The 16,298-nt window shown below is 34.7% G+C and overlaps 1 protein-coding gene across 2 annotated transcripts in view; it reads left to right on the top strand.

Annotated features, from left to right (window-relative positions):
- The first annotated feature begins 752 nt into the window (after positions 1 to 752).
- LOC132111404 (protein FAM184A-like) overlaps positions 753 to 16,298 on the top strand; it is a 29,977-nt gene continuing 14,431 nt past the window's right edge. The window contains exons 1-10 of one of the 2 annotated variants that reach the window (XM_059518672.1): positions 753 to 1,261; positions 4,550 to 5,404; positions 6,375 to 6,510; positions 6,770 to 6,951; positions 7,655 to 7,840; positions 8,812 to 8,934; positions 9,367 to 9,528; positions 9,932 to 10,053; positions 10,492 to 10,642; positions 15,166 to 15,378. In XM_059518672.1, coding sequence (XP_059374655.1) covers positions 1,061 to 1,261; positions 4,550 to 5,404; positions 6,375 to 6,510; positions 6,770 to 6,951; positions 7,655 to 7,840; positions 8,812 to 8,934; positions 9,367 to 9,528; positions 9,932 to 10,053; positions 10,492 to 10,642; positions 15,166 to 15,378 — 2,331 coding nt within the window. In that variant the 5' untranslated portion in view covers positions 753 to 1,060. The remainder of the gene's footprint in view (positions 1,262 to 4,549; positions 5,405 to 6,374; positions 6,511 to 6,769; positions 6,952 to 7,654; positions 7,841 to 8,811; positions 8,935 to 9,366; positions 9,529 to 9,931; positions 10,054 to 10,491; positions 10,643 to 15,165; positions 15,379 to 16,298) is intronic. The other variant, XM_059518671.1, reaches the window with a different exon arrangement.

The raw sequence follows: 16,298 nt of genomic DNA, 5'->3' as shown, positions 1-16,298 counted from the left end.
ATATTCATAATTAATATAATAATTTATAAAATATATGTATTAATAAACACATATATAATGAGTCTTAGATACTTAGTGAAAATATTTTCATTATTTTAATCAAATAAAATATTATAGGCTATATTAAGGCCATAATTAAGAGTATATGCTCCATACTATAATATGGTATAATAATATAATCAGATAATTTATAATTTATAAACATAAAATATATACATTTATATATATACACATAATGCACACACAAATATGTAATGAATCTCAGATATTTCATTAATGTAGTGCAGATAATAGTCAAAACAATTACATAGTTAAAAAACAAAAACGAGTTATCTTAAATAAATGTATTAAAACCAATATATTTTGTATACACAATAATAAAATATGATAAAACATAATGTATATAAATGTATGTTGATACAACTAAAACAAATGATATAAATCAAATAAAATTATAAAAATGTAAATAAAATAATATAGTCAATATATACACTATACAAGAATATTATATAATATCATATTGTATTATATACGTTGTATGATATTTATTATTTTATACATACGTTGTATAACATTATTGCCCGTGTTAGACACAGCTAACAACGCATCACTCCTGAAATGAGAAAACTACACTTGTTGGTGTGTTTTGTTGATAATTCATATCATAGGCCCGTTTGTATTTATAACACGTATCTGCAGCAGAAAAGCTGTGTGAGGTAACCGTACTGCTCTGACGTCATTTACAACTCTCTCTCCTCGCGCTTCATCCGCCGCTGCGCGTGAATGTGATGATGCTCGAGTGTTACATTGTAGCGCTCAGTTCGTTGTCATTCGTCTCCCGCCATTGATGATTTGACTGGTGTAGACAAATAACAGCCACATCTGTCAGACGTTAAAATATTGATTGTGTGGTGAGTCAGGTGAACAGTTGTAGCTCGACACGTAGAGAGACACAACATGATGGGTTTACATGAATTCATATGGATGACCGGTATACTGATGGCGCAGGACCATCCTTAACCTACTTGCGAGGGATTTGGGATCGTGACGGTAGGTGAAGATGGCGACGGGGACAGGGACGGGCTGGCAGCCGCCATACAGCGCTGCTCCGGGCATCAGTTCTCCCGCTGCTGCTGCTTCTGGATCAGGCTCCAGTCCATCATCCACATCCAGCCATTTACTCTACGAATCTGCGCTGACCATGGAATACACTCAAGATCTGCACCTGAAGATGAGTAAAAAAATAGCACAGCTCACTAAGGTATGATCACATTGCTTGTATTTTGATCACATTATCTCAACTTTAATGTGAATATACTGTAAACAGGATTATGCATGACATTTAATCCTTATCCCCTATAGAGAAGATGCCCTACATATTGAAATTGTTGCACCGCAGTGTTTTTTCCCCTGCAAAAAATCTGTTTATAATCCCAGACAGAATTTGCTAGCTGTATTTAATCTCTGATTCATTTATGCAAAAACAAGTCAGCAAGGCATGTTACATAATGAGTCTTTAATGCAGAAATAATCAGTCTAGTGTATTAACATCCACATTTATTAAAAGTGCATATGCCTTATTAGTTTTTACCTCTGATTTTATTTGACTGTGTAATTTATGCTCATCATGAGAGCAATGTTTGCTTTAGATTCAAAACCTTGCATGTTTTGCCTTTACTGTTTTTATGTTTAGGGTCCCAGAACTAGATGTGTGAAAACAATAACAATATTTAACCTCTTAATTTCCTGTCGTATGCTATGTTATTTTTTTCAATGTAAGGAAAATCGAACATGCTGATATTTTTTAAAGATTTTACCAAAAGTAGGCAGGCATTTCACAGAAATGTTACTGGTATTCATTATAGTAATGTTTCTTGAACACAACAAAAACACATTGTAAAAAAATCTATAATATATATATATATATATATAAAATAAATAAATCTGAATGTACTACACTGTGTACACCAAGGTTATTATACAATAGTATTATTGTAAATCATAAAAAGGTCACAAATAAAATAAATTTTAACTGAATTATAATATAAAAAAACCTTATGTAGGCTATTATATGAATATTCTATATTCTTATTCAAAAAACTACATTAATGTATTAAAAACAATGTCAAAAACAACACAATAACTAACATTAAAATGAGAATAGAAAATATACAAATAAAAATGTATTCAAAATATTAACTATATTCTTATTCAAAAAACTATATTAATATATTAAAAACAATGTCAAAAACAACAAAATAACTCAAATTAAAACGAGAACAGAAAAAATAAAAATGATAATAGTATCTCACTTATACTAAACTGAAACGGGTATGCACTAATCGGAGAATGTGAAAATTTTATTTATTTATGAGGCGCCAAATAGGAGTAATGAAAATTATTTTGCAGCATAAATTATGAAGTTGAAATTGTAGTTATATATTCTTAGATTATCTAAAGTCATAAAGTATAAAGATAATAATGTTTTTGTGCTATAAGTCACCACTGATAAGCTACTACTAAATATTGAAGAAACTTAATTTTCTGTTAAGTTGCTTTGCAATTATTTGTATTGTAAAAAGCGCTATACAAATAAACTTGAATTGAATATTGAATTGAATATAAAAATACCCTTTGAAGTTCCTTAGACTTAAGCCAAACTATTTATTTAAATTCACATCTAATCCATTTCCTCAATATGGTAAGTTATGGTGAGGAGCTTTGTTTAGGAAAGTCCAGTTTTATGATTTTGAAACTGACATGGAACATATTAATACACTTATTAATCTTGGTAGAGCTATTATCCATAACTACAGTTGTGCAGAACATGGTATCCTTACAGTATGTTAATAACATGGATGCGACAGAAAGGAATCAATTAAAGATGAAAAGGAGAACAGCTGCGCGAGAGCATCAAGTGAAGGCGGGTTGCTTTGATGTGCACAACCAAAGAGAGTCATGATTATAAAATGCTTTGCTGGAAAAACCGTTGGCTCCAAAAGTAATTTTTTAATACTGACACTTGTTTATTAAATTAAGAGTTTTATAGAAATACAAGAAAGTTGATTTGGTTTACAGGAGCTTTTAACATTCTATATATATTATGTATGCAAGAAAATATATAAAAACTTCTAGTCTAAAAAAACACATTACATTTTTATACAGGGATGTGCAAAATGGATTAAAGTTTATTGAAATAGCATAAATATATATGTACATAATGTACATCTTTAATGTCTAATTGTGTTTAAGAGAATACTGCACTATATTAAACTGTCCAGTGGAAAGATTTTTATTTTTTTGGTTGCCAGTGCACTGTGGTGCCTGCCGGAGGTCAAACGAAGCTGTGTCCTTGGACTGCTGGATCCATAATGATTTTTCCTCCTTTTTATTTAACTTTAGAGGTGTATACTGTATGTCCTTGTGCAGTTATTCTCGGTTTGTTGACATTTTTTTTGTCTGATTTGGTGGCTGAACTAAACCAGACTAAACCAGTTATAGAGGTATGCAAGATGAACACTGGTTGCTTGGAGGAATATTTTTTGGCTTTAAGCAAGATATTACATGCAAAACCCTTGTTTAATATTTTATGACACTTTATCTGTTTGCACCTGTAGATTTCAAACACAATACATATCAGAGGGATTTGTTTCATCTTTTTATACTTAAAATGTATTTTTTGACTATATTTTGTGATTTACTGTATTTACAGAGGGGTTTGTTCATATATCATTCACCTGGTATATTTAACATTTTATACCTAAAAAATTATTTTTATGGCTCTTGACCTATATTTTCTGATTTATAGAGAGATAAATTGATATATCCCAAACCCCCTCTGTATTTAACACTAAATGTCAACAAAATTAAATAAGAATTTTAAACCTGGCTTTATCCAATTTTGAGATTTTGGTTCTGGAAATGTATTCAAATCAGTGCATATTGAATTAGACAATGCCTTATTTGCATATTTAAACATGACATTATCAAAAACTTGTAATACAAAACAGTTGTGTTAATTGTTTGTGATAAATTAACTGTGAAAGGCATAATTTCCTCACCTTCATGTACTTCCAAACCTGTGTGTCCGCTCTGGAACACAACTGAAGATATTTTAATGAATGCTTCAACTGTTTTATGAACAATGAAAGTTAATGGGGTCAACTTTAATTGTATGGATTAATAAAACACTGAGAATTGTTTTTTGAAATATCATTTCACAGAAGAAAGAAAGGTCTGGCCTCCATACCATACTTTGCTGCTCTGCGATTGGATCTGCCAGTACTTAATATAATGTGCTTTAAAGTAAAAAAATTACTCATAAGTGGATTATTCCATTTTAAATAACCTCAAAAATCTGCTGTTTTCAGTAAACATGAAGACCGATCACATAATCACAGATTTTAAGGGTGCTGATGGCTGACTTATTCACCAGTTTTTAGAGGGAATGAGATGAAAGACAGACAGACAGACCACTGTCTAACAATGATGCAACATTTTCCAGTTTTCTGCAGCTGTATAAAAACGTATTTTCTCATGTTTCTCACAGGTCATTTACGCCCTCAACACAAAAAATGATGAGCACGAAGATGCCATCCAATCTCTGAAAGAGGTCCACGATGAGGAGGTTCAGCACATCCTGACCGAGGCTCGGGAGAAGATCCTTCACTACAAGAGCAAGATCGGGGACGAGGCCGACCTGAAACGGCGCCTGCAGTCCCTGGAGGAATCTGTGGAGCTGCACGAACACATGAAGCGCCAAGCGCTGGCCGAGTTTGAGATGTACCGGCAGCGTGTGGAGGACACGCAGCTGTGCACAGAGGCCCAGCACACACAACGTGTGGTGTCCATGTCCCGTGAAGTGGAGGACATGCGGCACGAGTTCGAAGAGAAGCTGCGCTCCTTCAGTCAGGTGCAAGCCCAGTTTGAGCAGGAGAAACGGCGGGCGTTGGAGGAACTCAAGTCGGTCCACCGACAGGAAGTTCAGGAGCTGCTGGAAAGCCAGCAGAACCAGAGTGCATCCTCCAGCCTGGAACAGGAGAAACTGGCTGAGCTGCATCGTACGGAGCTGGAGTCACTCATGGAGCGCGTGGAGGAGCTGACGCAGGACAAAGTCCGGTTGGTGGAGGAATACGAGGCCAAGCTAAGCAAGGCTCAAGGGTTCTATGAACGTGAGCTGGAGGCCATGAGACGGACGCAGCAGCTCACCACAGAGAACTTGCTGGCCTGGAGGAGGACGGAGGTGGAACTGAGGAAGGAGTTTCAGGTGCAGGAGTCAGCTCTTCAGAGGACCCTCTGTAAACTCCGTGCTGAACTCCACAGAGCTCAGGATGAGGCGCGAGAGAGCAGGGACAAGACCAACAGACTGCAGGCATCTCTTAATAATGCAGAAGTCACAATTACGGTAAGATTCATTCAAGGCTGTTTCTTCAACTCTAGGCACTTTTATTGAGTTCATTATTAGAACGGTCAGAATGGTTTTATTTCTGTTATAATACAGTCATATTGAAAATGTCTTCATAACTTAACTTTATTACTTTTAATATTATTGTTTTAACCTTTTCCCAGACACAGAATTTTAATCTAAATAAGGAAACCTATCATAAATATTACACATTTTAATATCTATAATCTAAACAATAAGTGATTGTACACTACCATTCAAAAGTTTGTGATCGGGAAGATTTTTTAATGTTTTTGAAAGGAGTCGCTATGCTCACCAAAGCTTCAGTTATTTGACTTTAAAAGTGCAATAAAACAGTAATATTGTGAAATATTATTAAAATTTTCTATTTTTAAAATGTAATTTATTCCTGCGATGGCAAAGCTGAATTTTCAGCAAATGATTAGTATTTTTATCAAAAGTGCACTTGTCTACAAAAAAAAAATTTCATGAGACAAAGTATTAAAATGTGATGCATAAAGAAAATAAAGATATTGTGCATTTCCAAATTGTAATTTTCAGTGTGAAAATGAATGTTTAATTGTGTTTACTTGGAATACATAGACAAGGAAAAAGAGGCAGCTTATGTATTCCATGTGATTTCCATTACAGAATGCTATTTAACACAATGCACAATCTGAGATATGCTGGAAATTAGGCAGTTTGTGATTTGACAGAATTGACGATGCATACAGCATATGTACACTGGACATTGTTCCTGGGGAATTATGCAAAGTATGGGTGAGAAAAGTGTGTTTATAGTACATTTTTTGAGCCAAAATTGGCCATAGTTGAAGAAACACAAAATGCCTTGGGTACAATTTACAGCATATAATGAAATGTAAATAAACATCATTGAGATGAGTCTGTGAGTTTAGATGCTTTCTAAAAAATAATAATAAATCTCAAAAGGTTTTTTTCCTATTTACAGGAGTTACATAAGCAGCTGGAAGAGGCCATACAGGATGGAGAGATTTGGGTGATGCAACTGAAAGATACAGAATATGAGCTGGAGGGAAGCAGAGATCGGGTTCAGCAGCAGGCCAATGAAATCCTTCACAAAGCCAGTGAGAATAATGTCGTGAAGAAATGCATTTTTCTTCAGTATATTGCACTGACTCACTCAAGCTTAAGTGTGAGAGATTTTTTTAGAGAGGTTACAGTTTCGTGATAGCTTGGCTGAGATGGATTTAGCTCTGTTTTCACTTGAATTCTACTTAGTTTTTATGTTTGCGATTGACTCCTTCATGTCTACAAATTATGCACCATATTTATTTTTGAGGAAGCATTAAACTAATAAAAATCCTCATTGTATTTAATTAACAGGTCAGATAGGTTCTCTTCAAGCGACCCAAATGAGCCACGAGGCCACTATCAGGGACCTGGGCTCAGAGCAGAACCGCCTGAAGGAGAAGATCCTACAGCGGGAGGAGGAGAGAGAGAGACTTCAGAAACAGATTCAAACAGTGGAAGAACAACAGCATCAGAAGATCCTCAACCTGGAGAAGGTCAAATCTTTTTTCTTAAATTAGGCAGACTAAAAAACAGTTTGAAAGCATTTATTTATTTTTTTGCAATTGTTGCTGCTATTCAAAGGTTTAGAGTTACTAAGGAAGTCTTTCTATTCATCTGAGATTCCTGAAAAAAATTATCATGGTTTCCACAAAAATATAAAACATTGATAGTAATAAGAAATGTTTCTTGAGCACCAAATCAGCATATATTTATTTTATGCATTTAGCAGACGCTTTTATCCAAAGCGACTTACAGTGAACTCAGGCTATCAATTTTTACCTATCATGTGTTCCCAGGGAATCGAACCCCCAACCTTGCACTTGATAGCGCAATGCTCTACCACATAGTTAATCACAGAAGTTAATCACAATAGTCAGTGTCATAAAATAGGTTGCATTGATGCAACACCATAGACATTCAGAGTCAAATATTCAGATTATTGCTTAATAAAGGCATAAGGGCTTTCCATTGACAGATTATTTGATTTTTACATTTAGTCTCTCCTAAATCTTGAATATTTGGTTACATCCTTGAGACTGGGACTATATAATCATACGTGTCAAATATGATGTTCACAAAATGTTGCTAAATAGTATTTTGAAATCACTCACTGCCAATTGGAAACAATTATCATGGTATTCGAAACAAGGTACCGAGAGTTGACAAAGTGTAAATGAAGCTGTGGTGTTTTGGCAGTCACTTTGTGAGGAAAAGCAGAACTATGAAATGGAGCTGGCGCGAATCAGGGCCAAATACGAGGAGGAAACGGCCTGTCTGAAAGAAAGCCAAGCAGAATCCTTAGAGGAACTCAAGGAGAAACACCGAGTCCAGCAGGAAGGTGCTCGCAGTGCCGCCGAGAGAGAGAAGAACCAGTTGCTCAGTGTAAGAACATTTTTTTTTTTTTACTAAGGATTTAGTTCTTAAAAGAATAGTTCACCTAAAAATGAAAATATGCTGAAAATGTACTCATCTTCAGGCCAGCCAAGATTTGTTTTTCCGTCAGAACAAAATTTTGAGAAATTTAGCATTATATCACTTGATATCGCTTTTCACTTCACAATGGACTGGAGTCGTGTGGATTACTTGTGGATTATTGTGATGTTTTATCAGCTGTTTGGACTCTCATTCTGACGGCACCCATTCACTGCAGAGCATCCACTGGTGAGCAAGTGATGCAATGCTAAATTTCTCCAGACTCATCTCTTGGCTGGCTTGGCTTGGCATTTTTTAACTTGTGGGAGAACCTTTTATGTTAATATGAATATTTGTTTATATGAATTTAGATCTATAATAAACTTTAAGTTTTTGCTTCATTAGCATTTTCACATTAGATATTCACTCCCTTGTGTTCTCCTTTGATTTTATTACTCTCTGTGTTCTGTTTAATAAAAATAAACTGCAACGTCTTAATGCAAAACAAATTAAGTATATTAATATTTAGTCTTATTAAAAAATGACTGGTGGATTACCACTTTTCCCAAATCATCTATTGAAACCCTGAGAGCTGTGCCAAATTGCATTTTCTGCTCCTCGAGTTGAGTAGTTTTGATTATGCAAACAGCCGTTTCTCATTGCAGTGATGACAATATGACAGTGATATTATTCCCACTGTTTTTGTGGCACTCCATAAAAATAGCTCTCAATCACAAGAAATATTGACTAATCTTCTTGTCATCTCATGACAATCACGTCACTCAATTTTTTCTGAAAAACTCTTTTACAGCTCCTGTGTAATTAAATTGAAAAAGACTCCATCTGTCAGCAGCAGATTGTCCTACTGTCTGGTTTCACCTCTTATTCTGTTGGCCTGCTATGGCTTTTCTGAGGTTTTCTTTTTCTTTTTACTTTCCCAGGAGATGAGACAACAATTTGATATCCGGCGTCTGTCATTGGAAGAGCAGAGAAACCACCTGCAACAACAACTGGAGACCATACGAGAGGAACTCACTACCAAGCTCAACATGGCCAACCAAGAGGTTTAGAACATCAACTATTTATTTTTGTCTAGATGAACTTTTCTGCTTCAAAAAAGGTTTAGATTGTAATTTTGTTTGCCTAGACCAAATGATTTAGATGGTTGATCAGCTGCATTTTTAGGTGGTGGCCTCGTTTTGAACTGGTTGATAATTTAATAGCTGGACAAAGCTAGTAAACCACCTTAAACCAGCAATAAACCAATTTACATAAATATATATATATATATATATATATATATATATATATATATATATATATAGTTGTAGTATTGTGAACTAATGTCATTTCCATCTTTAAAAATAGTGAATTTATTATTTTATTTATTTTATCAAGACATATACTGAATGTAAGGGAATCTACTGCATAGTAAGAATGACCTCCATTTTGTAATCTTATGAATGCGTTTAATTGTCTTTGTGGATTTTTCTCAGGTGTCTCATTTGAAGGATCTTGTGAAGGAGAGTGAAAAAAATCTCGATACTGCTGAGAACCACATCTCCTGTCTTAAAGACAGCCAAGAAAAGCTTTTTATTGAGCTGGACGCCACCAGGGCAAGAGTGAGAGAAACAAGCAACCTGCTCACGGATCTACAAGTAAAGTGCTCCAATGTTTTTTACTCCATTTATTATAAATTACATGCATTTTGAGTCAGTCTCTCATTCTGAAATAGAAGAAGCATTTAGAGATGTTGATATAAAATGTTCAAGTTCTTCCACGCTTTTAGAAGCGTGAAAACCATTGACGCATCTCATCGTTTAGAGGGTGAAGCAGGAATTCAGCGTGGCAATCAGTGCAATAGGAGACTGATAATGGAGCGTGGCAGAGATGTTAAAATAAAAATTAAGCCACATTCAATTTTGAAGACACCCGAAAACAGAGGCTTTAGTTCTGTACTAAAGCCTGCAGGAAGAGGTTGCATGTCTAAAGATGACATTTGTGTTCACAGCTCTACTGGAAACTGCTCTCTCCTTGCATTATCTCATTATCTGCTCACAGGAGGAGATAGAGACCCAGAAACAGCAACATGAAGCTAGGGTCATCGCTATCAAAACAGAGGAGAAACAGAAAATGGACAAAATCACAAAGGAGCTGGATCTCAAGTGGACCGATGCTCTGAGGTGCTGCACGAAGCATATAAATTATGCATTACTGTAGAAAAAACAAGGCTAAAAACAGAGCGAGATTTGTCAGTGCACAGTGCATTAAATTGTATAAACTGTGACTGTTTTAATCGTGTGAGAGTGCACACGAAAAATCACATCTAAAATAGGAGCAGTCTGTCCTGCATCAAAGCCTGTGACAAATCCTCTTACACAGACATGCATTTGGATTAAAATATGCTAATTACAAAAGTAAGAGGTTACCATCTAATCTTCACAATCGTACAGCAGCACACATTATACAGTATACAAGGTTATAGAGACATCTGTGTGGTTCTTACTTATTAACAATTTAATATGTCACTTTCAGAGTCACTTCTACGCTGTTTAAGTAATGTGTCCTTGTATCTGTTTCATCCTGTCAGTTTTACCCTCAGTTTCTCTGTTTCGTCTCAGGGCTGAGCTGAAGGGTCTTCAGGAAGAGCTAACAGCTGAACATCAGGCAGAGAAACAGGTGGCCCTGACACAACTTTCCCAGCAGAGAGACCTGGAGATGATGGCAGCCAGGGAGAGCTGGCAGAGGAAAGTCGAGGACCTCCTAGAACAGGTAATGGAAGGTCACAGAGGTGACATTTTGTTGTTTATTCCTGTTGTCTATATTTAATTTTTTACAGGTGTATTCCACACTTTTGTAAAAAAAAAAAAAAAAATTCACAGAATTCACAGAAGTACATTCATCAATAAAAATCTAATAAAAAAGGCAACAAAATATCTAACAAAAATTTAACTATTCAAAACAAATGTTTTTAAAAATACAAATATCTTGTATTTTACTCTTTTTATGCTTGTAACATTTTTCCCAGAAGTAGACTTGTTTTCAGGTTTCTTGTTTCAAAACTGTAACAAAACAAACATTTATAAGAAAAATACAACTAAACAAAAAACATTTAAAAAGTATCAAACGTTATTGACGTAAAAAATCTAACAAAAATGTAAAAAATCAAAACAAATGTTTTTAAAAACAAAAAGTGTATGTTACACTTGTTACGCTTGTAACATTCCCCACAAACAAACATTTATAAAAAGGATAGCAAATGTTTGAAAAGATATAGCAAATCAAACAAATGTTTATAAAAACAGAAATGTAAAAATAAAAATGGACCGTAATCTACACTATTGTAACTTTTTTTTCATGAAGTACTCTTCTTTTAGGTTTCTCATTGCACAAACAGTTGTGTTTGAAAAACAAACAGAAGTTTAACAAAACAAATATTTGTGAGAACAAACAAAACATGGAAACAAACAAAAGAAACAAACATCTGTTAAAGTAGCAGCAAATGTTTGTAAAAATCAAACAAAAGTGCAGTTTTTTTTAAATGTAAACAAAAATGTAAATCAAAACAAATATTTGTTTAAAAAAGTGGCAAATCAAAAGTTCACAAAAAAACACAGGCAATTATTCTGTATGTAATGACCTCTGTTAACTTCTATGTAACTGGATTACTCATTAAAGCAAAATAAGTTGCTGAATAACTAATATATGTTGAAATGCACTTGTTAATGATCATATGTTAATGTGCTCTTATTTCTGACACCAAATACCATGAAGATAGTATAATAATTTCTGAATTATTCGTTTTAGCAGTTTAGTTTGAAACGAAGTCTGTTTGGACTGGGAATGGACCTTTTTCAACATATTAGTATTACCTACATACATTTTTTATTTTAAAAGAGCAAGGAAATTCCCAATTTCCATCAAATGTCATCAAATTTGGAATAGCATGACTTCTGAGACCATAGTAAGTCCCATAGCTGTGATTCTTATTAGAGTAACTGTCAGCCGAGTATCTGTCAACATATTTCATCCGCCATATAGTTAAGATTGACATGATGTTCTTTTTGGAATTCTGATGCTGTCAAGGCTTTTCTGGTCTTGTACAATATCATGAAATCTTGGCGTGACTGAAAATTTTAGATACTATGTCAAGACATTTAAGCAGAATACACATAGTGTGTGCGTCCTCATTTACCATGATGCTTTGCATGTGTAGTGCTTTCTGTAATGTGACAGCCTGCCTCCTGTAGTCTGTCTTTTTAGAGTCACATCACTGTCACTTTTGTCATGAGCCTGTAAATGTTGCTGTGTCAGACATCTGTCAGCATCTCTTAAAGTTCGTTGTCTATCTTTAGTGCTTCCTTGGGTCAGTGCCCCTGATCTCATGTAAATCTACAACCCGAATTCCGGAAAAGTTGGGACGTTTTTTAAATTTTAATAAAATGAAAACTAAAGGAATTTCAAATCACATGAGCCAATATTTTATTCACAATAGAACATAGATAACGTAGCAAATGTTTAAACTGAGAAATTTTACACTTTTATCCACTTAATTAGCTCATTTAAAATTTAATGCCTGCTACAGGTCTCAAAAAAGTTGGCACGGGGGCAACAAATGGCTAAAAAAGCAAGCAGTTTTGAAAAGATTCAGCTGGGAGAACATCTAGTGATTAATTAAGTTAATTGATATCAGGTCTGTAACATGATTAGCTATAAAAGCTTTGTCTTAGAGAAGCAGAGTCTCTCAGAAGTAAAGATGGGCAGAGGCTCTCCAATCTGTGAAAGACTGCGTAAAAAAATTGTGGAAAACTTTAAAAACAATGTTCCTCAACGTCAAATTGCAAAGGCTTTGCAAATCTCATCATCTACAGTGCATAACCTCATCAAAAGATTCAGAGAAACTGGAGAAATCTCTGTGCGTAAGGGACAAGGCCGGAGACCTTTATTGGATGCCCGTGGTCTTCGGGCTCTCAGACGACACTGCATCACTCATCGGCATGATTGTGTCAATGACATTACTAAATGGGCCCAGGAATACTTTCAGAAACCACTGTCGGTAAACACAATCCGCCGTGCCATCAGCAGATGCCAACTAAAGCTCTATCATGCAAAAAGGAAGCCATATGTGAACATGGTCCAGAAGCTCCGTCGTGTCCTGTGGGCCAAGGCTCATTTAAAATGGACTATTTCAAAGTGGAATAGTGTTTTATGGTCAGACGAGTCCAAATTTGACATTCTTGTTGGAAATCACGGACGCCGTGTCCTCCGGGCTAAAAAGGAGGGAGACCTTCCAGCATGTTATCAGCGTTCAGTTCAAAAGCCAGTATCTCTGATGGTATGGGGGTGCATAAGTGCATACGGTATGGGCAGCTTGCATGTTTTGGAAGGCTCTGTGAATGCTGAAAGGTATATAAAGGTTTTAGAGCAACATATGCTTCCCTCAAACAACGTCTATTTCAGGGAAGGCCTTGTTTATTTCAGCAGGACAATGCAAAACCACATACTGCAGCTATAACAACAGCATGGCTTCGTCGTAGAAGAGTCCGGGTGCTAACCTGGCCTGCCTGCAGTCCAGATCTTTCACCTATAGAGAACATTTGGCGCATCATTAAACGAAAAATACGTCAAAGACGACCACGAACTCTTCAGCAGCTGGAAATCTATATAAGGCAAGAATGGGACCAAATTCCAACAGCAAAACTCCAGCAACTCATAGCCTCAATGCCCAGACGTCTTCAAACTGTTTTGAAAAGAAAAGGAGATGCTACACCATGGTAAACATGCCCCGTCCCAACTATTTTGAGACCTGTAGCAGAAATCAAAATTGAAATGAGCTCATTTTGTGCATAAAATTGTAAACTTTCTCAGTTTAAACATTTGCTATGTTATCTATGTTCTATTGTGAATAAAATATTGGCTCATGTGATTTGAAAGTCTTTTAGTTTTCATTTTATTAAAATTTAAAAAACGTCCCAACTTTTCCGGAATTCGGGTTGTATCTATACTGTATATAAATGACTGTTTAACAATATTGGCCAATATTTACATTTTGTTTCTGCCATCAGGATGACATTAGAAGCAGTCTATGTTAGTCTAATGTCTTTTTTTCAGTTCAAATACACAAGTTTTGTAATACACATTCAAATGAACACCATAAAACTAACACCTTTTATTGAGATACATTTTTTATAAAAAAAAAACAACAAAATTTTGTATAAAATGTAACAATTATTCATTATGTCCTTGCTCATTTTTGAATGCCCCTACGTCTAATTCAGACAGATTGACAAATCAGTGCAAAGTGGATTGCTATGGACTGTATGCCAGTGATAGGCTTATGTTCAGTTATGTGAAATAAAATAAATAATATATTGACTCGATGGTGAAAGCAACTATTTATAATACATATTTGATGCTTTTGTCTGCCATGATAAATTATTGTCTTATAATTGTCTTTATGTGCGGCATTTTCTAAAAAATTTTGCTATGTGATTTAACTATGATTCATCTGATTTAATGATGTATTAAATTACATTTTTTATTAATTCACAGATATTTTGATGCCTAATTTTTGTAACTGTAAAATTCATAATATAGACAATTATATCAGTACTTTTGAAAACAATAATTATATAAATTCTATTTATACAATTCCAAAAAACAAATATGATAAGTCACATTTTCCACGTAGGTAATGAAGGCTCTGTGAGATACTTTTTCCTTCATAGTTCAAGGCGGATTCACTTTGGTCTGTAGGGTTTTTAAAATTAACTCCAGCGTAGTCCCATCAACCTCAAACCTCCTCTTCTTTTGCCCTCATTTTATTGCCTCAATATCTATTTTTAGCCCACTATTTTCTGCATGCAGAGATTTGCTCACCATCTCCTGTTTATTTGCTTTCTTTATTATTTCCTTATCTTAGGCCTCATCTCATTATTATGTACTGAAACATGTGAAGATTAAGATCATTATTCTTTTGGTAGATTATCAGTTTAGATTATATTACTTTTCTCATTTAGGGTATCCTGGGGTAGTTCAGGAAATACTGCTGAGCGGATCTAAATTAATGTATTTTACTTGCATAAAACTGATGATAAAGCTCAATGGCAAGACAGCAGACAAAATGATTGTAATAGCATGTTGCATGCAGTTGATGTCATATTTCATATTTGCAAAACTGCGCTATTTCTGAAAGGATTACATTTCAGATTGCTTGTGGCATTGTCATTTTTTCATCTCTCTGAGGGCTCAGTATTCTGTATGAGTCTTATGAACCTGTTTTTCTGTTGTGTCAGATCTCTCTGTTGAAGCAGAGCCTGGAGCTACAGATGTCACAGTCGAAAAGCGCGCTGCAGCAGTTGCAGGCGCAGTTCAGTCAAGAGCGCGAGCACCTGGCGCAGCAGTTGCAGGAGCTGGCGCTGGAGCATCAGCACAGAGAGTGCCACCTGCAGGAAGCCCACTGCTGCGCCATGCAGGACATAGAGGAAGCACAACAAATGGAGCTTAGGGTACCTGCACCTTACATGCAAACACAGACATGCCAAATGCAAACTCGCACACAATGACATGAGCATGAGGAGATCTGCTTCTGTCTTCCTAGTACCTCTGATGCAGATGTGTGTTTCATCAATAACGGACACTCAGACACTTTTGGCCATGTGGACTTTTTGAAAATAGGTTTTCTTAAAATGTACTTTTACATTTTTTTTTTCAATAGTATTTAGTATTTGAGTATTTACGTAAGGTATGCCCAACAATGAATATACATGCATCACAGGAGAATTCTGTCATTTTTTTGTTTTCTGAAAGTATTTCCAGTATTTTCCACACATAACTGAAATGTTTTCAGAAATATTTTTTAACATTTTTGGAATAAAATAGCTAGTATAAAGTATAAATAAAAAAGTTGTATTGAATGCATTCTACATGATTAAGTAATGTTATTTACACTTTGCATAAATTAACTAAATTTGATCGGAAATGTTTATGATATTTATCTGTTTTGTTCACACATCACGTCTCACAGTGAATATTATTATGGTTTGATCTTTATTACTGTAGTTTGACATTTTATATTTGTTGTTTTTATATTTTATCATTTTAGATTTACATTTTTATTGTTTTAATTTTAAAACATGCATACGTAATTAATCACACACTACCGTTCAAAAGTTTGGAGGGTTTTTTTATGTTTTTTGAAATGCTGTATTTATTTGATTAAAATATAAAAACAGTAATATTGTTATAATTTAAAATGTTTTCTGTTTTAATATATTTTCAAATGTTTTTTATTGATTTGATGGCAAAGCTGAATTTTCTGCAGCCATTAGTCCAGTCTTTAGTTTCACATGATCTTTAAAAAAAAAAATTCTAATATGATGATTTGATGCTATAAAAAAATTATTTATAACTTATTTTTAAGGTTAAA

This window comes from Carassius carassius, chromosome 31, assembly GCF_963082965.1.
Source record: "Carassius carassius chromosome 31, fCarCar2.1, whole genome shotgun sequence".
Lineage (NCBI taxonomy): Eukaryota > Metazoa > Chordata > Actinopteri > Cypriniformes > Cyprinidae > Carassius > Carassius carassius.
This window is presented reverse-complemented; position numbering and strand designations above follow the sequence as displayed.